The 25299-nt window shown below is 35.3% G+C and overlaps 2 protein-coding genes across 3 annotated transcripts in view; one reads left to right on the plus strand and one right to left on the minus strand.

The window, feature by feature from the left end:
* The window catches only part of Paqr3 (progestin and adipoQ receptor family member 3), a 183184-nt gene that overhangs the window by 54521 nt on the left and 103364 nt on the right, over positions 1 to 25299 (minus strand). The window lies entirely within an intron of this gene.
* The window catches only part of Bmp2k (BMP2 inducible kinase), a 126851-nt gene that overhangs the window by 22093 nt on the left and 79459 nt on the right, over positions 1 to 25299 (plus strand). For both annotated transcript variants that reach the window (XM_004848007.4, XM_004848008.4), the window contains exon 2: positions 24363 to 24481. In XM_004848007.4, the coding sequence (XP_004848064.1) occupies positions 24363 to 24481 (119 nt within the window). The remainder of the gene's footprint in view (positions 1 to 24362; positions 24482 to 25299) is intronic.

The raw sequence follows: 25299 nt of genomic DNA on the forward strand, positions 1-25299 counted from the left end.
ATTTTGGGTATTATGGGTCAACTACTTGTATTTTGGATATCGTGGGTCAAAGAAAATGTATTAAAATTGATTTTTACTTTTAACCTTTTCAATGTAGCTGCTAGAAAATTTAAAATTATATATGTGGCTCACATTATTTTGGAAATATATGTACATTTTTAGTCTATAATATATACTTTGTTTGAACTCTATACTTGGCAATAGGGTTCATAGACATACTTTTTTTTGGGAGAGGCCTTATAGTTTTCATCATTTTCTCAAACAGGTACACTGCTGTAAAATTTGTAGATTCCTTGGCTGAACTGCTTGTAGTTACTTAGGTACTGTTACTAGATTGGATGTTGGGACATATGTACTCATATGGGTGAAATCTGTGTTGCTGGGTTGGATGGGATTGTAGTGAGATGTGGTCTTGGTTTTTCAAATAGAAACTTGAATGAAGGTTTCCATAGAAATGTATTTTTTTTTTTCCTTAAAGTTTCTTGGTACGTTTTAAGTATGCAATACAGTTACATTCATCATGGGATCTTGTACCTTTACATGATGTATCTTGGTTCTTATTTTTTCCCCATTCCCCTGCCCTCTCTTCACCCCCTCCACCCTTCCCTATTTACAATGACTTTGTTTCATAGAAATGTTTTATAGAGCAGTGATGGTGAACCTTTTAGAGCTTTCAATGCTACACATAGCCTGCTGCAGCATGTGTGCCATAGGTTCGCCACCACTGTTAAACAGAGAGAAGTTAGGTATTAATAGCACTATTAATACTGAACTGCAGGTTGGCCTAAAAATTTAATTATCACATATAAGATTGTTTTTGTGGGAGTGGGAAAGTACTCTGAATGCCAGAAATACACTTACAGTAAGCTGTGAGAACTCAGTGTACTACTAAATTGAGAATTTCATGCATTTTATGTTGGGAATTTGATCAAATGAGTGAATTTAACTTGAGCATTCATAGAGTTTGAAAGGTTTTGAAGTTGTAAACAATTTTAAGATAAAGCTATGTTATACTTGTTTACTGTTATCCTTAATTATAAGTGGCATTATATGAATAAGTCACCGAATTGGAGTTTATGTGAATTTAAATGTTTCATGTTTAGTTTGAGTAGGTTCATGATGCTGTGTGGATGTAATAGATTCTTGACTTATGTGGTCAGTTTTTATGAGGAAAGGTTTCCTAAAACAGTGACCTTTCAGGGCCTCTTTTAAGTAAAAACATTACATTGAGGTTATTATAAACGTGATTTTATTACAACCTTTTATACTTTAGTGGGTTTCCTATAGAGTTCACAGTGTACCATAGTAACTTACTTTTCTTTCTATCCCAAATAGACTGTAAACTCAAACATATGAAGTCATCCTTAAAATGTGTTCTAGAGGCTAGCATACTTACAAAAATGTGTTTAAATAGTGAATATAGGAAGAACTATACAGTTGATTAGTTAATTGCTGTGTAGGTGAGATGACGGAGTATGGTAATTTGGGTGGAGGAGCATTAAAGACAATTGGAGAAAGCAGGGGGTGGGTTGTAGAGTTGCATAGTACTTGGTGGTGTTTAGGGAAATCTGGAGGAGTACTTGAAGGTGTTAGTTTTTTATACTTAGTAGTTGTAAAGCTTAAATGAATACCAAGGAGAGATTTGTGTAATGCCAAGTTTAGGATGTAAAAAAGATGAAATTAGCAATAATTAGTCAAGTAATTTAGTTAGTAATTAGTAATTTAGTCAAGTAAGAACACTAAAAATTGAGGGTTTTAGGGTCAGATGTTCTGGTCAGAGGAAGTTGTGAAATGGATAATTGAGACCTATACTCAGAATTTGGATTTACAAATGTAAGAAAGGGAGAGGAAGTAGTATTAGTAGAGAGCTAAATATATAGTGTTTTTATAGCTTTGGAAGGAAAAAGGGGATTGTTGTGGTTTGGATCTTAAGTGTCCCCTCAGAGGACCGTATGGTCACCAGATTACGGCATTGTTGAGAAGTGTTGAATCTTTAAGTAGCGGAACCTAGTGGGAGAAAGTTAAGTCCATGCCTTTGAAGAGATATTGGGACCCCAGTCTCCCTCTCCCTCTCCCTAGGGGGCCATCATGAGTTAAGTAGACCTTCTCTGCCATGTGCTCGCCACCACAATGTAGCCTTGCCAAAGGACCCCAGGCCAGGTTACTGTGGGTAGAAACCTTTGAAAGCATAAGCCAATGTACGCCTTTCCTCCTTCAGTGTATACTTTCCCACCTTTCCTGAGTTGAGTTTCTCAGATATTTTATCACAGTGATGGGAGGGTGACTAACGTAAACATTAATACCTAAATCTGATTATTTCTCTGCAGGAGAGAAAATGCAGATAAAAGAAGGGGAAAGTTGTGTCTCAGAATTGCGGAAAGTCAAGAGCTAAGCTAGTAGCTCCATTCCATTCATTCTATGAATGAGAGCTGTGAGGAGAAGCCCTAGAGACTGATGATACACATGGAAATTCAAGAGGACTCCCCCCTTCAATAGCTAGTCTGTTTTATATATATTAATTTTTTAAAAAATGTAATGGGGGAGGGATTTAGCTCAGTGGTTCCAGCACCTGCCTTGCAAGTGCAAGGTCCCGAGTTTGATCCTCAGAACCACAAAAAAATTAAATAAATAAATGGTAGGGTTGATTAAATCCTAATAAGTAAAATAAAATAAAATGTAATGTGGGGACTTGTAGTACAACTCGGTGGTTCTCGAAATCTAATAAGTATGTAAACCTCTGGGACGTTATTAAACTGCAACTCCTGATATAGTACATCTAGTTGGAGCTGAGGTTCTGCTTTTTCAGCAAGCTCTCAGCTGATGACAATGCTGCTGTTGGCACAGAGGTCAGTTCTCCTGTAGTCATTCTCCTAGGAGGACCTCCCCCACCCCACCGCTGCCAAAGCCTCAAAGTAGTTCATTAGGAATCTTTGCTTTGTTAATGGCCTTCAGGTGGATCCTTAGTGGATAACAGAACTAATGAAAGGTTCTTAAATTTCATGTTGGATGCATTTATGGAATAGATTCCTGGATTTAAATTCCAGAAGCTTAATTCTAGGTCCAGTGAACTTCAGGTTTAATAAGTACTCCATATAATTCTGCACTGTTTGGATTTGATTGGCATTACATGAAAACTTCATATTAACCTGAGGGAATTTTCATATTGCCAGTAAGTATCGAGTGTCCCTTTCTAGGAGCATAGTGTAGTTCTCCATTTTTATTAAAATTGTTTTTCTGCCAGTGATGTATTCTTCAGTTAGGTCCTGCAACTTCATAAGCTTAGTTGTGTAACTTTTGTAGCGTAAGATAGATGCTTTATCACTTAAGCTTTATCACCTAGGAATCAAACATAAAAGGACAGACCATGCTAAGGAAGGTCTTGAAATCTATTATATTGCTTATGAATTAGTTTTCTGAAAATGCGATGTTAGGTTGGTAAAGAAAAAAATTCAAATCATAAAATGTGAGGATTATAAGAAACCAGACAAGTTGTTGGTTTAGAAAAGGAAAAGGGGCCAGGTGACTGCTAGGTGACTGTCAGAAATCTGAGCCAAGTGTTTCAGTCTCCCTTTATTGCATGGATCTTTTATGGGCAAAACGACAGTCTATTAAGTAATTTTTACAATATGGGCAGAATTTTAGAAATACTTACAGAATCTCACCAAGGGAGAAACTAACTGCCTTTTATTTCTTTCTTCCTTTAGGTAGCATGAAAATAAATTATTTCACTCTGAAAACACTTTGTTCTTAGAAAAACTATGAACATATTCTTTCATAGGTGCGATTTTCTTACAGTAGTATCCTAGCATGTCACTTCAGATGGGCAATATTCTTTTTCTTTTTGCGGGGGGGGCTCTTGCTAGATAGTCCATGCCAGCCTTGAATTTATAATCCTTCTGCCTCAGCCTTCTGACTACTGGGATTATAGGTATGTACCACCGAGCCTCTCTCAGATGATAATATTGTTTAGGATAGTCACAGTGGATTCACTTAAACTGAGTATGTGGTACACATCTGTAACCCCAGCACTTGGGAGGCTGAGGCAGAGGATTGGGAGTTCTGGGCCAACCTGTTCTAGCTACATAGGGAATTCAAGCCTACTCTGGACTACGCAGCAAGATCCTGTCTCAAAAAATAAAAGTCAAAACAAAATAAAACAAAACCCCCCAAAACAGTGAATTTTCTTACTCAAGAGTTTGATTGTATTCATCCTTAACCACTAAGTGCACAAAACTACCATTATGGTCTTTTGGGTAAAATATAGTTTAACGTAAACCTACACATCATAAAGATCCTCAGATTGAATACTCTAAAATCTAGATAATCAGTGCTTTTAAGACAAGATACCTCTTTATGGCACTTACTCTTTCTAAAGTTTTATTTTTTTAAATTTATTATTTTTGTGATGCTGGGAATTGACCCCAGAGCCTTGTGCATGCTGGGTAAGCAGCCTACCACCAAGGTACATTCTTGCCTTTATAGAGTATGCTGACACAGATAACAATATCAACAATAATATCAAGATTTTTATATTGGCACATTTTGATAGAAACTTCTAATTGTCTAAAGAACTTTGTCTTCCATTGAGAATTTAATGTGCTTTGCAGTTCTGAAATAGGCAGGTTAATAGTGCTATTCTCATTTATACAGAGGGGAGGAGTCTGGTGCCAACAAATGTCAAGTACCTTAGAAACAATTTACAAGACAATTTAAATTAAGGGATGAATATATATAGGGGCAGAAATTTGAAAAAGTTTTCTTTATTGCATATGCCAATAAAGATACTAAAAATAAGTTTTTAGGGGATATTATATATTTTTTGAAAATCTGATGAAAGTATGTACGTCCTTTCCATGGCTCAGTTTGCACATAAATCCTGCATATGATTTGAGTCCCCAGTTTATGTATATTACTGTTGCATTATGCTCTTTGATTTCATATAATGTTCACAATTAAAAATAGTATTTTAGTAAGTAAGAATTTTTCATAGTGGGTATAGGTATTTAAAAATCTGTGAAAATATTGGGAAGTGAAAGTATAGAGAGTTTACATTTCTAACATATAAATACTGTTTTCACTGGTGGAGAGTCTAGTGCTGTGTATGTGTGTGTTGAAAGAGTTTTATGTTCAAGTTTTATCTCAGACTGACTTTAAATTGGAAGTATATAAAGTGTCTGTAAGGCTGTATCTAGACTTATCTCTTAAATATCAGAACAGTTTGATTAGATCTTCCCTGCTTATACTCTTTGTTCACACTGGTGTGCCACAAATGGGTTACAGGTATTCAAGGTGATTTTTCCCTCTCAGCCCACAAAGTGGCCTGTTCAGGATTAGAGGTTCTTGCCTGTTGACTCGGGCTGAAAGCAGGCTTCTTTCTTTTAGCCAGTGGGCTGGCCTACTAGTTTGAAAGCAACAATAATACTGGATGGTTTTCCATTAGTAGGCTAACTGCAAATGAGTCAGTAGAATAGTAAGTGCAGGGAATGGTGAAAGTTGATGGGAAGGATATACTCTGTGGGACAAGGCTAATTAAACAGATTTGAGCTCTTTTTTAAAGGGAGGAATTACACAAACTGCTCTTTCAGTTTGAAAATCTTATGTTTAGGAATATCAAAGTAAATCTATTTGAAACATTGTAAAGTGTGCTTTTCTTTGGGTCTAAAAGAATGTGTAAATATGTATCTGTTTTCTGAGCTAAGGATTTTGATATCAAGGCTTGAAGTAAGGGATAGTGCCTTTCTCCTGATATTTTGGCTGGGAGCTGATGCTTTCCTCAGTACTGTATCCGTTCCTCCCTCTTCTAAAGTAATTACAGCAGGCTCTCTGTTTACTTGGCATAGTTGAGATTATTAAACAAAGTGCATGCCTTAGCATTGACATGTTAGGGCTGGTATAATGATGAAAGGATATAGTACCAGAAGGAGTTAACATATCCTATATAGTACATAAATATTTTTTATGACTTTAAAAGTTTCTCCTTATTTACATTGGGTGATGTGAAATTACCATGCATCCTAGCCATCTCAAATTTGTATATGTTCAGTAGTACAAATTTTAGGGGTTTTTGTTTGCAAAGCTTAAGCTGTCATGTATAATTTTTTAAATAATTTTAATTATACTTTAATGTACTAGATACTGGAATGTAGTTACATAAAAGTAGTTTAATATCAAGTTGTCTTAATTTCCAGTTATTCTAAAAATGGGTTTTGGAACCGTGGGTTCTTCTATAAACACATATTAATATTTTTAATTGGAATGATTTAAATGACACTGTATCAAAACTTTTAAATATAGCTGTTTTTAATCTAATAAAAATATAATTACCAGTTGGGTGTGGTGGCACATGCCTGTTATCCCAGCATTTCGGAGGCTGAAGCAGGATGGTTGCATGAGTTTGAAGCCAGCCTGGTCTATATAGTGAGCTCATGGCCAGCCTGAACTACAAAGTGAGACCTCTCAAAAAAACAAACGAAACAAAAATTTTTATTACAATTTAAGCATTTAAAATAAATTATAAGGTCCACTCATGTTAATGAACTTTTGACCAAATTGCCTTGTTTATATATAAGATATATCTAAATGTAATAAATACTAAAATTGTATTTAATGTAAAGGAGTTTTTGAGGATAAATACTTTTTAAAATTTAGGAAATATTTTGATGTATTTCAAAACTTTTTTTCAAAGATTTTCTTTATTTTTGAATAGTTGTATGAAATATTTTAAGGAGTTAGCACATTCCATAATCAAAATGCTCAATGAACTTGTCTCTCTTTTCCTGGTATTAGTTTTACCTGTTTACTCCTTCCCTGTTTATTCTCATGTATTTCTCTAGATGATGGATCTGTTCTGAAATACAAATACCCAAATCTCTGTCTCTGTAGTTCAGGTTTCCTTGCCTCTGTTGTAGACATGATATCAAACTACTGAAAATAGTTTTTGCTTTGCTGGGGATGGATCCCAGGGACTTCATGCTAGGCAGGTGCTCTAGCACTAGGGCCATATCCTCAGCACTTGAAAATATTTTTTAAACTACACGTCTCACTACATTATGTCTCTTGGTTGAAAGGCAGAACCACTCCTAAGCACCCAAGCAAAAACCTGGGAATGCATCTGCCATCTCATTTCTATGAAGTACTTTTATTATCTGTTGGCTGGACTACCAGAGTAGCTTTGTGTAAGTGTATACATGTGTGTGTGTGTTAATGTCATAGTAATAAATACATTTTTCATTATAAAATAGTATATGGCAGAAGTTCTTTTTCTGCCTTCATGTATCCTGTTGACACTTTTTCTCCAACAGTGAAATAGTTTTCTATTTTGTGTCCTGATTCTGCCTTTGACTCATTAATATCTTTAAAGAACTCTCTCCCTGTCCCCCCCCCCCCCCACCCTTCGTACTGGGAATTGAACTCAGGGCCTCACACTTGCCAGGCAGGCACTTTGCCTGACCCGAATTTTCTTTTTCTTTTCTTGCTTTATTTAGAAGTGCTTATGGTTCTCATTCCTCCATTTCATTTCTTATTCTCTATTAATTCAAAGTTATATACTCCCCATGAGGTTAACATAAGGTTAAAATTAATATCTCTGTGCTGCACACATACAAGAACTTTGGAATGCTCTAATTCATCACCATGTTCTCCTCCTGAGAGAGTATAATGTTCTTTTCTTTTTTTTTTTTTTTTTGGTACTGGGGATCGAACTTGGGACCTTGAGCTTACAAGGCAGGCAGTGGAACCACTGAGCTAAATCCCCAGCCCGAGTATAATATTCTTATGACTTAAGATATTATTGCTCAGCGTTTTATATCTGCTTTTACATTTCTTTAATCTACAGATAAGATATTAATGTTGCTTTACAAGTCAGTGTTCATCTTTTTTGGATATTAAAGCATTTCTTACGTGATCTTCCATTTAGGTTTAGTTGCTTTTACTCCGAAACGCCTTTAGTAAACATCATTTTTTGTTACCTTGAGAAATTTTTATTTTATCTTCATTCTAGAGTTTTGTTGGATATAGAATTCTAGGCAGATACTTATTTTTTAGCATTTTGAACATACTGTTTTACTGTATAATAAATATTATTATTTCCCTTTGGTGTTGAGAAGTTGATAGTCATTCTAATGGCCTTTATGGATAACTTGCCTTTTCTTACTGGTGCCTTTGATGTATTTCCTTTGTGCTCTGTAGTTTCACTATGATGTATAAGTGAGGTTTTCTATTTTTTATTCTATTTTAGAATTACTTGGTTTTCTTAATCCAATGATATCTTTCATCAGTTTTGGGGAAAGTTCTTAACCATTATTCTAATAGTGGCCCTTCCCAATTTTCTTAGGTGATAGATGTGTATTGAATCTTATCCTACCTTCCATGTCTCATGATCCCCTTTTTATTAATGTGACACATTTTTGATGTATATTAGTACTCTGCTGCATTAAGATATATTTTCAGTTATCTCTTATTTGCTTATTTGTCTACTGAATTTCTGATTTTTTAGTTACAGTTTTCATATTAGGAATTCAATTTAAATGGTTAAATTGACCCTTTTTTTTCTTGTCAATTTTGATAGCCTTTTAATCTTTTATACTATCAGTTTCTTATTTAATATAATTATTTCATAATTGTAATATTTATAATGTTTTCATGTCTCATTTTGTAGTTGGTTCCTTGTTCATGGTGGTTAGTTTCTTGAATGGGCAGTGATTTCTTCTTTGAGATAATCATGTAATTAAAAAAAATTCTATTTATGTTTTATTACATTGAATTGCATTGCTGGAGAAATCTCACTGGACTTTGGTATGGAATTTTTTTTGTTTTAAAATACATTTGTTGAATCCCTTTTGCTAGTATTTTGTTGATTTTCACATCTCTACTCATAAGGGATATTGTCTGTACTGTGTTTTCTATTCTTGTGATTTTTTTTTTTTTTTTTTTTTTTTTGCTTTTATAGAATGTGTGAGGGAGTGTTGCTTCCTATTCTTTTGGAAGTTTTTGAAGAATTGGTGGTAATTTGTGTTTAAGCTTTTGATAAATTTTCTGGTGAAGCTGTCTAGGCTTGGACCTTTGTTGGGAATTTTTCATTTCTAACTAAATCTCTTATTTGTAATCAGTTTATAAGTTTTTTCCTGGTCAGTTTAGCACGTGGTTTGCTTGTTTTGTATTTTTCTATTCTATATTTTACTTGTTTCCATTGAAATTGTTATTCTCTTCCTTCTGCTTGTTTGGGTATATTTGTTGGTTTTTCCTAGTTTGTAATATTAGATGTTAATGTTAGATGTTGGCATTTTCTGTTCAGTAAGCTACCATTTTCATATACCCCCTTAGTTCTTTAGACATGGCTCCCGTTAGTTCTTTGAATGTATTTTTAAATGACCCATTTGATCTCGAGTTTTGTCACAGAGTTTTTATTTTTTTTTCCTGTATATTGGCCATGCTTAACTGTCTCATTGCATGTTTCATAATTATTACTGAAAATTGCACATTTTAAATCATGTGGCACCTTTGGAAATCACATTCTTCTACCTCTCGAGATTTTTGGTTGCTGCCACTGTTTGTTACCTTTCCTGTGTTGCTTCTGTAAAGTCTGAAATTTTTTCTTTGGGTTACCACTGAAGTCTTTGCTCAGTGAGGTTAGTGGTCAGCTAATGATTGGACAGAGATTTCCTTCAACACTTCAGATCTGTAAGTCTTTTGACTTTTGCTTAGGGGTGTGTGTGTGTGTGTGTGTGTGTGTGTGTGTGTGTGTGTATGATGGATTGAATTTCCTGTGCAATTTATAATTCTAGCTTAGCCTTTGTCTCCTATTTCTTCAGAGTTTCAAAGTCATCCAAAATGGAGAGATGAGGGCCTTCTTAGCTCTTTCTGGGTGTACACTGTGTTGTATGTGTGTGAGTGGCCTTTAGATTCCTTTAGAATATTTTAGAGCCCTCTAACTCCCCCCCCCCCCCCATAGGCACTTTATTCCCATTGTGTCTATGAAGTTTTTTGTTCACCCTCTTCAACTGGTGTCCCTGCCCCCAACAACTGCAATGTTGTCCATTGCTGTTTACTGTTTTCAACAAATGCTGTGGTGATAGAGCTTTTTTGCACAGAGTTAATAAGTTCTGAGTCAAGTCGGAAGACATCTGAGAAGGGAGCTTTTTCAGGTAGTTACCTAATAGGATAGATCTACTAGTGATAAGCCTTGGGCTCTTTGGTAAGCTTTAAACTTGATTTTTTTTCCCTCTGGTGGCTACTAGGCATGTAGTTTTCATAGTGGCTGTGTTGTGGGTTTATATCTTTTCAAGAGAGGAGATGGGGATAAAGCAAGTTCAGATGCCACAGAGCTTGCTGTTCTTAGTGAGATTTAGCCAATTTTCTTGAGTAAAAACTTGTTGCAAGCCTTTGAATAATTTCCAGAGTTGTGAGAAGTTGATTTTGACAATTTTTGCTAGTATTCTCACTGCTTTTATGGAGGAGCACATTTCTTGGGTATTTTTTCCATTCAAGAAACATTCCACCTCTAATATTTTTGTACCTGACCCCACCACTCCTCCTCAAGCTTTACTTTCTTTTTTTATTAATTTTTGGTACCGGGGATCGAACTCGGGACCTTGCACTTGCGAGGCAGGTGGTGGAACCACTGAGCTAAATCCCTGGGTTTACTTTAATTCTTTAAAACTACTACATATTCTCCCTAGATTCAGTTCATGTATCACTTTTTCAGTGATACCTTTCTGGTTTCCCTGAATATATTATACTTTTTATTTCCATATAACTATGATATTTCATTTGCTTATTGTGATGGGTAAGGTGAATTGTGTCAACTTAAGTCACTTGGAAACTGCCAAGGGGGATGGGAAAGCACACATCAGAGTGTGTCTGGGTATGTCATGGAAGCATGACCTTGGGTATTCTATATGGTCCTTGGCCCCTTCCTCTGCTGTGCTTCCTGGCCTCCTATCCTGAGTGCTGGGATTGCAGGTGTGCGCCACCATGTGTGACTCAAGGATTATTTTACTTGATTTCTGTTTAGGACCCTCTTAACTGAATGTGATAGGAACCCATCTTGCATTAGTTTACCAAAAAAGGAATTTTGTTAGCTGAAAAACAAATATACTGTACTGAATCCATCTGTGCCTGAAGCCACCTGAGATGACTGTATATTGTTTCTTAAATGTTTACAGTTAGAGTAGCATTTTTATCAGCCTTTTTAATGCCTACACAAAATGCCACCGTGCATCTACCTAATTATTTGCATGTTGCTAGAACTAAAAGTTTCTATGTTTTTGCTCTGGTTTTGATGTGGTTTCTCCTGTAAGGGTTTGTGGGCTGGAAGCTTAGTCCCCAGTGATGAGGTATTAAAAGGTTGTGGAACCTTTTAGGAGGTAGGGCTCCTACTTCCTAAAGCTGAAGGAATTAGCTTATGAGGGTACATCCTTGGGAGTGACTAATGTGGAATGAGTTACTTTAGAGAGTGAGTTGTTATAAAAAGGCCAGGCGTGACCCTTGAATCTCTTGGTTTATTGTCCTGCCAAGTGATCTCTCCTTCTTGGTATATGCCTCTGCCATAACGGAGTCTGCCAGTGTGCTGTGTTGTGATCTAGCCAAAGTGGCTCTTACCATAGCCAAGCTGAAGCTGGCACATGCTGTTGGACCTTCAAAACTGTCAGCTAAATAAACCTTTTCTTTACGTATTTCCAGCCTCACATATTTTGTTACAACAATAGAAAAGAGACTCATACACTCTTAGTATAGAATGTTAATATTAAAATGTCAAGTGAAAGAATATGAATGTTTTCTAGGCTCTTTATATATATATTATTCTCAAGATATGATTTTGGTTGAAAGGTTTAATTTGTACATCGAAAGGATATAAAAAGTTTTTTAGTTTAAAACATTGCTGTTAACACATATAATAGCATTTTACTGTTAAATTATGGTTTTTTAAATGGGAAAAATTGTGAGGATATGGGAATAAAACAGTTTCCCTCCAACTGGCTAACAATATCATACCCTTCTTTGATCTTTGAACTTTATAAATGGTATATTCTATTTCTAATTGGGTGTCCATTGGCATCTCTAACTTAACATGTCCAGAACTCTGCTCTTGATATTCTGCTCCATACCTTCTCTGTTGTCTGTGAAGAACTGTTAAGAGTTTGAAATTCTATCCTGCTAACAAGTTAGCCTGTCATAGTTTCATAGATGCTGGCAGAAGGCATGAAGCAAAGGGATTTATTATCCACAGCAATAGTTATAGCCAGATTATCAGCAGTTGTTCCATTTCCCAGAGACTCAGTTCTCATAGGGCAAGGGGAAAAGGCCAAGAGATCTAGCATGTGGTGTGGGTTGTGTTATGTGAAAGGAACCCTAAGTTTTGGTAACTAGAATCTCATAATTGGTAGTAAGGTTGCCCATTGTCTTTTATTATTCAGGCATATCTTGAAGATACTGCAGGTTTAGTTCAGATCACCACAGTAGAGTGAGTTACACAAACTTTTGGGTTTTTTAGTGTATATGAAAGTTATGTTTATACTACATTGTAGTATATTAAGTATGCTGTAGCCTTGTGTCTTAAAAATCCTCCACAACCTGTACATATCTTAGTTAAAAAATACTAGATATCATCGGAGCTAATGGAAAATTGTTGCTGATGGAATTGATCAACAAAGTGTTGCCACAGACCTTGAATTTGTGACAAACTCGGTATCTGTGAGGCACAGTCAAGTAAAGTACAGTAAAATGGGATATTGTTTTTATTGGGAAGTGAACAAACCTATCTTTTGCTCTCAAGTGATACTGTGTGTCATCCAAAGCTGTTTACTATGCAGATAATATTGAAAAGCTGGTTCAAAACAAAGACAGTCCTTTTGCTTTGCAAGACACGCAGAATTCTAAGAGACTTAGGTTAAATGTCACAGTCATCTCCATTTCAATTAATGACAACTCCTTACTCCTAGTTCCTTAGTCAAAGACCTTTGAAGTCATTTTTGACTTTTTTCTCATATCTCAGATCCCTGTTAAGAAATCCTTTTCGTTCCATCTTTAAAATATACCTAAAATTCTTTGATTTCTTAATAATTCCCACTGCTCTGGTCAAAACCACTATCATCTTTCAACAAATTTATTGCAGTAGCCTACTAACTTTTCCCCACATCTGACCTTTCTTGTCTTCACTCTGTTCTCCACACAGTGGTCATATTAAAATAACTGAGCCTAAGCATGTCATTCCTTTGTTCAGGATGCTCCTCTGATTTCTCATCCTTTTTCATAATAAGACCCTGAATGGTCTGGCTCCCTTTTAACTCTCTGACCTCTTGTCCTACTTTATTCCACCTTGTTCATTCTGCTCCAGGCTTTCTGGTTCCTTTGTTGTTTCTTAGACACATTTTTAACCACACATTGGTTTTAGGGCCTTCACATTTTCTGTTCTCTCTTCCTGGAATGTACTTGTCTCAACATTTATGTGGCTCATACTCTCACTTTCTTCCCTTCTTTACTCAAAGACACCTCACATGTTTTCCCCCATGTGCTTAGATTAAATATTTCAGCCTCCCCTGGTGTAGTTTTCCAGTGCACTATCCCTCTCCACTTTAATTTTTTTTTCTTCTAAGGACTTATCACTGTGTTCTATATAGTATAAATTTTACTTCCTTATCTTCAATCACTCTAGAATGTAAGCTCACAAGGATATTTCTCTGATTTGCTTCTAGTTTTGTTCCTTCTACCTGGATTAGTGCTTGGTACGTTATGAGCATTTAATGTATATTTGTTGAATGAATGAATGAATGATATTTCTTTGTCTTAAAATGGGTACTCTGGCAGTGTAATTTATTTATGCCCTTTCTAGTTTTATTCTCTCCATCTTGCTTGAGCTTTCCCTACTTTACCATCCTTTTCAGTTATCATCTACCCTTCAAGTTCTGCTTCCTTTATTTTTTAAATAAAAGTCATCTTAAAAATTTTTTGAGGGGACTGCTAATGGAGCCAAATGAATTACTTCATTTTAATTTTAGGGGGCAATTATTCAAAAAGATAAATAATAACCTATATTTGAAGTAATAATAATAATTGGCAAATTTAAAGTATTTTTCTGAAATGGAATCAAAAGAATATAGTCTGTCATAATTTTTTTTCATGTATTTATTTGCTATTTCTACTTCTTTTTTTTCCCCATTAACTTTATTGGTACATTTTAGGTATAAAATACAGTTATATTTATCATTGGGATCTTGTACCATTACATGAGTCTCTTGGTTCTTATTTTTTTCCCCTTCCCTTGCCCTCCCCTCACCCCTTCCACCCTTCCCTATTTGCAAAGACCTTGTTTCCATTTTTCTATCTATGTTCATACTTTTTTTTCCTATTATCATTATCCAGTTTTAGGATTAGCACAATGTTGAGTTCCTAAAATGAGGGGAGAAGTGTTCCTTCTTTTTTCTGCTTTAATTGTTTGATATAATTTATCAGTTAAAATGTTTATGAGCCTGCTGTTGTCATATAGGTAGGTTTTCAAGCTAGGAATATACTTTCTTTAATAGGTGCTATTCAAATTTTATATTTCCTCCAGAGTTAGTTTCATTAATTTGTCTTCCAAGTTACTTCTTAGAAGTTGTCAAATTTATTTCAAAAAAGATTTTTGTAATATGCTTTCTACATCCTTTTAAATTCTGTAACATCTGTGGTAATGTCTCCTAGATCTTAATATTGTAATTTAAAAAATGTATAACTGATATTGTGTAACAGGAAGAAAAGGTCTAAAAGAGCAGGGGAATTGAGAGGGGTAGGGGAAGGGAAAAAAGGGAAAGGAAAAAATAATGAGAAGAGGAAAAAATAGTCTGTCATAATTAAAGATGATTTACATGATAAATGAAATTCTGTTTTCAGAATTTGTGTAGTATATGGGAAATTTAGGAAACATTAAGGGAATGAGGGATCAGAGATTAAATGCTTTTATTATCACACTTTTTAAAAGCACTGCATAATCTAAATTAAACATGGTTTGGGCCTGCAGGCCTTCTTTTATACATAAGAATACTGCCTATAGAGGTTCTGTTAAGAAGAAAAGTTTGGAAAGGCTGTTGTTCTCTCTTGATTAATCCAGTTTCCTTTTGTTCTTCCTTAGTTATTTTATTGTCAGATCCTATTTGTAATTATACAGTACTAGATTTTTCTTCTGGCATATTGTTAACAAGGCTTGGTATGAGCTGTAAAAATCATTAGAACATGAGATTTGTAGGAGAGAAAAAACTTTTTGGCTCCATCTTATTAACTTCTGTTGTTAGACTGTTTACCTTCAGTGTTTAGTTTTCCATTGTTTAGTTTTGCCAGTGTTTAGTTTTCCCCTCATCTGTAAAATGGGAATAACAAGATAAATAAGGATAAACGCTACATGATGTTAAAAGAGTTAAATAATATAGCATAATGTTTCTTTACCAGTCTTTCTCTGCTCAATCAAATGTACTCATTCTTCCCTTGCCTTGTGTTAGGTAGTGCTTACTGGTAGAATAACTTTTCATAGAGTTCAAATTAGTAATCACTTTTAAAAGAAACTTTTGGATTCATTCACTTAACCTAAAGCAGTAGAGCTCTGATGTGTCATGGGTCAGTGATCTTTGGATAGGAAGAACTTTCCTCTGGCTCAAATCAAACTGGCACATAAGTGCCTGTTCCACTTACTGTGAAGATAGTTTTCAAATCACATTGGTTTCCTTAGCAGTGGTTGAAGCTAAGAGTTGCTGACAGCTTGATATTTTGTGTTTTACTCATGATATACAATGCAGATAAAAAGACCATGTGTAATTTTATCCTTTCTTCCCTTCTCTCTTCTTCTTCTTCTTAGGAAAACAAACTTAATAGGTATAAACACCACTAAAAGCCCAGTCTTTCATAAACATGCTGTGTTTGTGTGCGTTGGGTTGTTGGAGCTGTAGGTCTCTAGGATACTGTAAACATTCTCTGTGGCAAGAGACTTAAGTGCCTTTGGGGGAAGTTTACTGTGGATAATCAGCAGCTGTGTCTTTCTTATGAAATAATAATTCTCAGTTTCGATGGTAAGGTTGGATAGCCATAAAGGAAACACCTGGGGAAAAACATACAGTATTTCATGTTCTTTGCTTCCACTTTATTATCAAAAATTTCACAGTATACAGAAAAGTTCAAAGAAGTGTACAATGAATAACCACATGCCCATCATCTAGATACATCTAATAACATTTTACTATGTTTCCTCTATACATGCTTCCAATGTGTGTGTAATCTTGAATGAATGGATTAGAAGGATTGTTCATTTTCTTAGATGGTACAGAGATACTATAGTTATATAGGATAATATATGCATGCTTAAGATGTTTATGTTTAATACCCATTATTAATGAGTAAAGTGACACATCTATAAGTTACTTTCAGATAGTTCACTACATTTTAGGTTTACAATATGATGACAGTCATTGGGAGTTTGTACTTTTACATAAAATGTACCAATAAATGTACTGAATTTTAAAAAGGCAAAGTTTTTTGAAATATGACACTAACAGTTCACTACAAACAAGAAACATGTTATAGTTGTTTCTTTTGTACTAGAATCTAATCAGATTATGCAGTGCATTGATGGTAATTGTCTTTAACATCTAATGACATTAGATTTAAATTGCTTTAAAGATTCACAATTTATTTTTTATTTTTATTTTTATTTTTGGTACTGGGGATCCAACTGGGGACCTTGAGCTTGTGAGGCAGGTTGGGGCACCACTGAGCTAAATCCCCATCTCAATTGATTTTTGATAGCATACATTTTAATGCCTAAATAAAATGAACCCATAACTGTTCTTTTGGATAGGTAAGATGTATTCCAATAATAATTCTTTGACACCAGTTAGGTGCCATAAATTCCATCCAGTTCTGATACTAATCACCCACAGTTAGTACAGATCTCACAGGTTAAGTGGCTCAGACACACAAGATTCTTCCTCTGTTGCCCCAGCAGGATGTCCCAGCACCACTATCCTAACTACAAATTTGGGCTTTCTTTTACCCCCCTTTAGGCTTGATAATTTGTTAGAATGACTTACAGAACTTAGAAAAGTGCTACACTTAAAATTATCATTTTATTGTAAAAGGTACAAGGTCTGGAAGGTTCCAAAGTACAGTAGCTTCTGTCCCCATGGAGTCAAGGTACACCACTCAGGTAGCCTATCAATATGTTTACCAGCCAGGAAGCTCTCTGAACCTCCATACTTGGGAGTTTTTATTGAGGCTTTCCTATATGTTGCTTAAATTATTGATCATGTGATTGAACTCAGTCTGTACTTCCTCTCCCATGTCCAGAGGTTGAGGGGATTGGCCTGGAAATTGTGTCCTGCTAATCTAACCTTTAGTTGGTTTTTCTGGTGACCAGCTCTCATTCTGAAGCTTTGCTGAACTCTCTGGTGAATCAGTTCATAGGGTAACACTGATATGTCTCTCAGGGAATTCCAGATGTTTTTGGAAAATTGTCAGGAACTGTAAACAAAAGATCAGATCTGTATTTTTAATTTTATTTTCTCATACTGGTGTTTGAAACCAGGGCTTGTGTGTGCAAGACAGGTGTTCTACCACTGAGCTACATCCCCAGCTCTTTTTATTATATTTTGAGACAGGGTCTTATTAAGTTGCCCAGGCTGGCATTAAACTTGTGATCCTCCTGCTTCACCCTTCCAAGTAGCTGGGATTATAGGTGTATACCATGTATTTTCTTATATTATGATAATAGTTACATTTATGGTTTTTTTTGGAAGCAAAACATTTATTGGTACATTTTAGAGATATGCATAATGATAACATTCATCTTAGGGAATTTGTACCTTTACATGATATATCTTGCTTCTTTTTTTTTCGCATTCCCTTCCCCTCCTTCAATCCCCTTCCTCTCCTTATTTATAAAAGCTGTGTTTCCATTTTTTCCTTCTATTCTCTTTTTGTCTTTGCGCCCGCCGCCCTGTTCCCCTTCTCATTTGAACATTGTTTTCCATTACCTAATATCTGTTATGCAGTTTGGTCCTTATTTTCATTTTCGGTTTTTCACATCAGAGAAACATTGTGGTATTTAAACATGTGTCTGATTTATCTCACTTAAGTGTATGGTCTCAGGGTGGATCCATTTAGCTAGAAATGTCTCAAGCCTATCCTTTAATATGGCACAGTAGTACTCCATTTTATTTTTAAAAAAATCTCCACATCTTTATCCATTCATCAGTTGATAGGCACTTGGGCTGTTTCCAGGATTTAGCTATTACAGGCTGTTGGTGCTATAAACATGGGTGTGCATATATTGCTGTGGTATGATATTTTCAATTCTTTCAGGAAGATACCAGAAGGGGAATATCTGGGTTGAATGGAACTTCTAGTTTTAGTTTTTTGAGGAATCTCCACACTGATTTCCACAGTTGTTGCACCAGTCTATGCTCCCACCAAAAGTGGAGAGTGGTTCCTTTTTCCCCACTACAGTAATAGTTTTTAAACATAATATGCCATTTAGGACATTTCTACCCTAAACTGTACAGTGGAGGTGTTCATTTAGACATTATTTTCAATGGTTCCAGTGAAAGCTATTCTGTTCAACACCGAATTAAACCCTAAAAGTGAGGTACGTTAAACAAAAAGCTATTATTTTTTAACCTTCATGTTAAAATAACCTCGAATTTCCAAATCTTTAAAATGAGCTATTATTTTATAAAATTGATTTTAGATTTGAAGTATCCAGTGTGGTGGATACTTCTTACATGATTGGGCATATTTAAACAGTAAGTATAATCTTAGGTATTACTGTATTTATATTACCTTGTTTATCTGTGTATTTCTGTTCTTCATAGTCTTTAGAATGTGTATTCTAAATCCCATCTTTTAAGGTGAAGCAATATTAGTAGCAGCATAATAATAGTGGTAAAAATTACAACACGTACCCTTTATGAAATGGGTGGATACACACATAATTGCATTTCTTCTTTTTTTTGCGGAACTGGGCATCAAACTCTGGATCTTTCATGCTTATGAGCTTTGTGGTATGTGCTGGATATTTACTTGGTGAACCTTTTGCATATGGAAACTCATATACTTTAAGTTTGGGGTAGGTGCTGTATCTTTGATATATTTTTCTCCATCACTTTTCTTTTCTCTTTCGAGAACTTCTGTTGTAATACTGTCTCTGCTGGATTGGCCTGTTAGTACTTCTATCCTAATACTGTTTTGTCCTCTGGAAGATTTCTGGAAGATTGCCTTATTTTTATTTTATAACTTTTCTGTTGAAATTTCTCCATTTGATTTCTTAATTATAATTTTAAGTCATTATTCAGTCTCCAAATAGCACCTTTTTAGGACCTTGTTCTTATTTAATGACTTCAGTACCTTTTTCTCCAACTCTGAGAATATAAGTCCTTTGGCTTCCAATACCTTTTCACAGTTCTATTTTTCTGCTTTTGATTTTTTTTCCCATCTCTTGTCAGGTTAGGCTTTTGGTGAATATTTGATCATTTTGTTTGTTTTGTTGTTGTTGTTTTGGTGCTGGAGATCGAACTCAGGACCTTGTGCTTGCAAGGGAGGCACAGTGCTACTAAGCTAAATTCCTGGCCCCTATTTTCTGTCTGTTTTTAAAGAGTGATGTTTAAGAGTGATGATTGGAAGTGCTTTGGATGTGTCACAAGTTTTTTGATTTGGGGCTTCACTTTAGTTTGGTGAGTCAGAAAGTACTTTTTCATTGTGTGACTTATATTTCAGTATCTGTCTTTTTTCCTGTTCAGTTTTCTGGAAGAGAAATTCTCTATAATTTGGCTATATGGCTCTTTGTTCTTGTAGTTGAACTATCGACTTGGGTTGAAATGGGCATTTTCTTTCAGTATGCAGATTTTTACTTAATTCTTTGGTTTTTAGGACTTATATTTATCTTTCCCTCCCCCATCTTCATTTCCCCAAATAATAACTATTATGTCATACACACACACACACACACACACACACACACACACACACACTCTCCTGGTTTAACTAGTCCTGTTCATAAGTATTAACATGACTGTGTGGAATGAAGTAGGGAATCTAGAGGTTCGACTGCTTTTATGAAGACCTTGAGTTAGTCTTCCTATTTTGCCATTGCCACTCTTGCTCCTCTAACTCTTGGTGTCTCTAGATTTATGCCACTAGACTGGGCTTCCTTCGTGTGCACCCTTCCTCCTTATTTGCCCCAATCAGCTCTTTAGCGTGGGTTTTCTCTGTACTGTCTGTTCATATGTGTCTGTGAGGTTTTCGTCTTCTGGAATTTTGTTAAAATCCCTTTTCTGTTCCATTCTTTTTGATCTTGTGGGTTTGTGATTTAACTAACTCCCTGTGCCCATCTCTTACTGGGAATTGAACCCAGGGATTGCTTAGCTATATCTCTAGATCTTCTTATTTTGTAAATGTTGAGACAGAGTCTCCTTAAGCTGCCCAGGCTGACCTTGAATTTTTGATCCTCCTGCCTCAGCCCCTTGAGTAGCTAGGATCACAGCTATATGCCACCATGCCCATCTCCTCTTCCTCCTCCCCCTCCCTTGGGCCCTCCCTGTCCTCCCCATCATTGTATGGGAGGCACAGAGGTAAATGATAATGCTGCAGCCACCATATCTTAATGAGAAATCTGTTGATTTAGAGTGACATCTTTTTATATACTGCGATTTACTTTGTAGTGGTTTCAGTGCTGAGATTCTTAACAGTTACATCCCTTTTCTCTTTGATTTATCTTTTAAGGTGATGAGCAGTTTTCTTGTTCATTTGAAGGATTTTTTATCATTTCTTTAGAAAACCAGTGTAACACACAATGGTGTGTAAAGAAAAAGTAACATTCCTCCTTCTTGTTACATTATGTGAGCCTAAGGAAGCTTGACTATGTGCACTCTCTTACTCTTTTTTTATATCTTAGACATACTATACATGTGCATTTTGGTTGGTAAGAGACACTATCCATAGACCAAAAGAAACAAATAATAGATTAGGAGAACACCCTCCTACCAATTGAAAGAGAAAGATAACCCTATTAAATTGGCAAAATTTAAATTACCATAATAATCTTTGATGAGGGTAAAAGCTGGCTCTTAACATTGCTGGCAGAAGTTGCTGTAACCATTCAGGATGTGATAGAGCAGTATCATAGTTAAAGTATGCATTTCCTCTTACCTTGGGAATCTGTTGGACAGAAAGAGTAGCACCAGACCTTAAAAAATGTTTGTGCGAAGGTTTTTAATGCAACATTATTGGCCATAACTTTGGAAATGATTTAAATTTTGATATATACATGGTATGGAGTAGTATATAAGTATTAAAAAGGAGTTAAATCATCTGGATCGGCAGGATATGTGTTATAATTTTTATGTATGATTCTACATTGGATAAACAATGGAGGTAAAGGAGTATGAACCCCACCAAGGTGTGTCTAGTTTTTAAAAAGTAGACATTTTTATAAACATCTGGTGGAGATCTGTATAAACTTACCTTAACAAAGACACTTCTTTTTAATCTGATTACCTTTTATGTGAATGGAGGGAAAATGGGGGAAAGTTCAGTTAGGTGTACTGTGGAATTGTTTTACATGTGAGCCACAAGCTAGCAGAGGCTGAGAATCATTGGTTGTTCTTTATAGAATATATGCCTACTAATGGGAAAGAACTCCTTTATTGAGTTGTAGAATTTACGGGTTGCAGAAGATACCAGTCATTTTCCTTTTCATATTTACTTTTATAAATTTTTAAAAAATACATATATTTTCCACCCTGTCAAATCAATAGCTGTCACTAGTTTTTTTATTTTCATAAGATTTTGGAGAATATTTGGAATGTTTCATAATTTCCTCATCATTTAGAATTATAAATTTACTGTTGATATAGCAACTGTGCCTTTTTAGTATTGAATTGGACATAGGAATATATAATAAATAGAATGTGTGATTATTGCTAGTAATCTTGATTTAAGTACGAAATGAGTTGAGAACAGAAATATGATCAGCATTTTAGGTACGTATGACGGGACTGGGTGGGTGATGAAATCAGGTTGTCATGAAAGACTTCTATGAGAAAAAATAAGTGCTAAAGAACTTGGTAGATAAGAATTGGTAGCAAACAAATCATATACTCTTTTTCTGATTCCTCTAGTGACTCAACTAGTTACTTCCCACTAAATGCATTCTTCAGAAATTTTAGTTACAATCAGAAAATTATGGAAAATATAGTACTTGGGGGAAATACAAATAAATCCCTCTACTTTATTCTCAAAACTGGCACTGTATACAGTGTTTAAGTTCAAATCATAACTTAGTGTTGTTGAACGCATGTTCTCTTTTCAAAAAAACTTAACATTTTGCCAGATCTGTCTAAATTAGGAATAATAGAATCAGATAACTTTTAGTTGAGGGTTGATTTTTTTTTTTTTTTTTTTTTTTGGTACTGAGGATCGAACTCGGGTCCTTGCGCTTGCGAGGCGGGCAGCGGAACCACTGAGCTAAATCCCCAGCCCCTGAGGGATGATTTTTATGATAAAAACCCAGTTAATACTGTTTCCCCATTTTCCGAATTCACGGGGATAAAATCACATTGTTCTGTAGATAGGTAAAAACAAATATGTATACATATAAGATTCATGTTTTCTCCAGGAACTTTTTCTCTTTTTCTTGGCCGCATAACTTAATTATGCATCAGGACCACTTAGGTAAACCCTTGTTCTCCCCTCCAGTTAATAAACAATTTAAAACACACAGAAGAAGAATAGTATAACAAGTAGGGGAAATTTTAATAATAGATATACTCAGACAGGGTCAGAACTTGGAACCTGTTCAGGTTACATTGACACATATACACCAGGCACCTGGCAGTTCTAATGATAGCTGTGTTAGGTAGGGTACATGACATTATTGTCCTAGGGGAATAACCCAGCTCTAGATAAAACAAATGCTGTTTAAATGATTTATCTTGATCTGTATTTGTATCAGCTCTTTATTGAAATATAATCTTTTTAGCCCTTAATCAGTAGTGTAAGTGGCAGTTCATTTGTAGGTCTTTGACTTTTTGGTTTGTTAATACTATTTGCATATGAAATCAGTGCTATGAACTTCTTTTAAAATGAAGCCCTGCATTGTTAGAGCTTTTATCTAAATTACCTTTTCCAAATATTATCATCTTAGATCTTCTGTAACTGCCTTGTGAGATAGTTGATTTGATTTCCTCTGTTGTATAGATGGAAATCCAGTTTTACAAAATAGGAATTTGCATTTTTTTTTGGTTGCTGCAATGATGTGGAAAATCTGGAATGAATATGTAGTGATTCTGGAGAATCCTAGGAGTTATTTTTCCCCTTTAAAAAAAAAAATCCTCACTAGTTTTCTTTTGCTTTGTATTGAACTGGAGTACAGGTGACTTAATGCTCAGGTTGCTGCTGTGTGAGGATTATAAGTTAATTAAAGTTATACACCATTTAAAAATTATAAGGTATAGAATATGCCAAGATGAGCTTTGAAAACTTCAGGTGGAAATGTTTTTTTAGATGTGACAGAAGTGATTGTTTTTTAAATACCTATCTAGCTGTGATACTTCAGATAAGGTGCTCTCTCAGGTTCAGTTAACAGAATATCCAAATATAGGGCTTAAATAATGGACATATTTACATGTGTGAGTTCTGGAGGGAGGGTGCCTGTTCATCAGCTCAACTCTCAGTGTTCTGGATCATTTTCTTTCTGCTCAGCATATCTTTAGATTGGCTGCAGTATGTCTGAGCATCAAAAAATTCTTACACAACAAAATCCAGAAGCAGGAAGGAAGAAAAAGGTCTTAGTTGTTCCATCTTTTTTTCTAGGTGGAAAATCTTTACCTGCAGTCCCAGTAGACTTCACCTTTTGTCACAGTAGCCAGAACTAGTCATGTACTCAGTTGTAAATCTGTTAATGTAAGGGGAAATGAGATTCCCAAGATTGGCTCAGCACAATGCTGATTCATCTCCTTGATCTGAGGGAGAAATCTAGCCATTGGAGCTCAGTGATGTCTCATATTAAATAAGCGTTTTTGTCCTCAGAGAAGGGAGAATCAGAAGGGTAGGTAATGTAATAATATTTTTTATGTACTATATAACAAGTAATTCCTGTACAAAAAGTGAAATTTTAGTATATTGGCCTTTACAGGGAAGCATACTCATTTGAGAAATGTGTTATCCTGTAAGTTCTACTTTGTGATTGACCCAGGAAGCCAGTGTTTGGCTTTCAACTGATTAGCTGCTTTCTGTACTTTTGTCTGAATACAGTCCTTGTTTATTTTCCTCTGATATTAAGCTCCAGATTATGATATTACACGATTTTGATAATAGTTTTATTATTTTTAATTAATTTGTACTTGTTCTAGGTGGATTCTCCACAGTTTTCCTCGTGAGAACTCATGGTGGAATCCGATGTGCATTGAAGCGAATGTATGTCAATAACATGCCAGACCTCAACATTTGTAAAAGGGAAATTACAATTATGGTAAGTGAAGAGTAATATTTTTAGGCAAATTGCGTATTGGCTTATACACATTTAGAAAACCTTTGAAGTTTGTTAAACTGGAAAATTGTCTGGAAATATGTACTTCATTTCTTCTTTTTTTTTTTTTGGTACTGGGGATCGAACTCGGGTCCTTGCGCTTGTGCAGCAGGCAGCAAAACCACTGAGCTAAATCCCCAGCCCCGTACTTCATTTCTTATAGCCATACTTAACGTGAAGTACCGCCCCATTGTTTCCCTCCTCTTTCTGCCTTCCCTATTGTAGGGTCAACAGGCAACAGGCAAGCTACTATTCTTTTTTTGTGTGTGTGTGGTACTGGAGATTGAACCCAAAGGACCTTTGTTCAGTGTTATAACCCAAACTTATTTTGAGACAGGATCTCACTAAGTTACTAAATGTCCAGGCTGAGCTCCAACTTGTGTTTCTTCTGCCTGAGTCTCTGAAATTGCTGGGATTATGGGCATGTACCACCATGCCAGGATTCTTTTTCTTTTCTTGGAGGCATTCTAATTATCGAATATTTTAAGGATAGAAAAACATAAAGAATTATCTAATAAATATCAAGTTTATCCATCATGCACCTTAAGAAATAAAACCTGACAGGTATTGTTGAAACCTTCTCTGTATTCTTCCCCAACTGTTGGCCTGTACTGTACTGTTTCCTCATCCAAAAAGAAACTACTGTCCTGAATTTGGTGTTTACCATTCCCGTGTGTATTTTATGGATTCACAGTATGTATTCAGACTCACAAAAAAAAGTTGTTTTACTCTTCATTTTAAAAATCATACTGTAAGGTTTT

Source organism: Heterocephalus glaber, unplaced genomic scaffold, assembly GCF_053883595.1.
Source record: "Heterocephalus glaber isolate CG9 unplaced genomic scaffold, H.glaber_assembly_v1.0 deba00001454, whole genome shotgun sequence".
Taxonomy (NCBI): Eukaryota; Metazoa; Chordata; class Mammalia; order Rodentia; family Bathyergidae; genus Heterocephalus; species Heterocephalus glaber.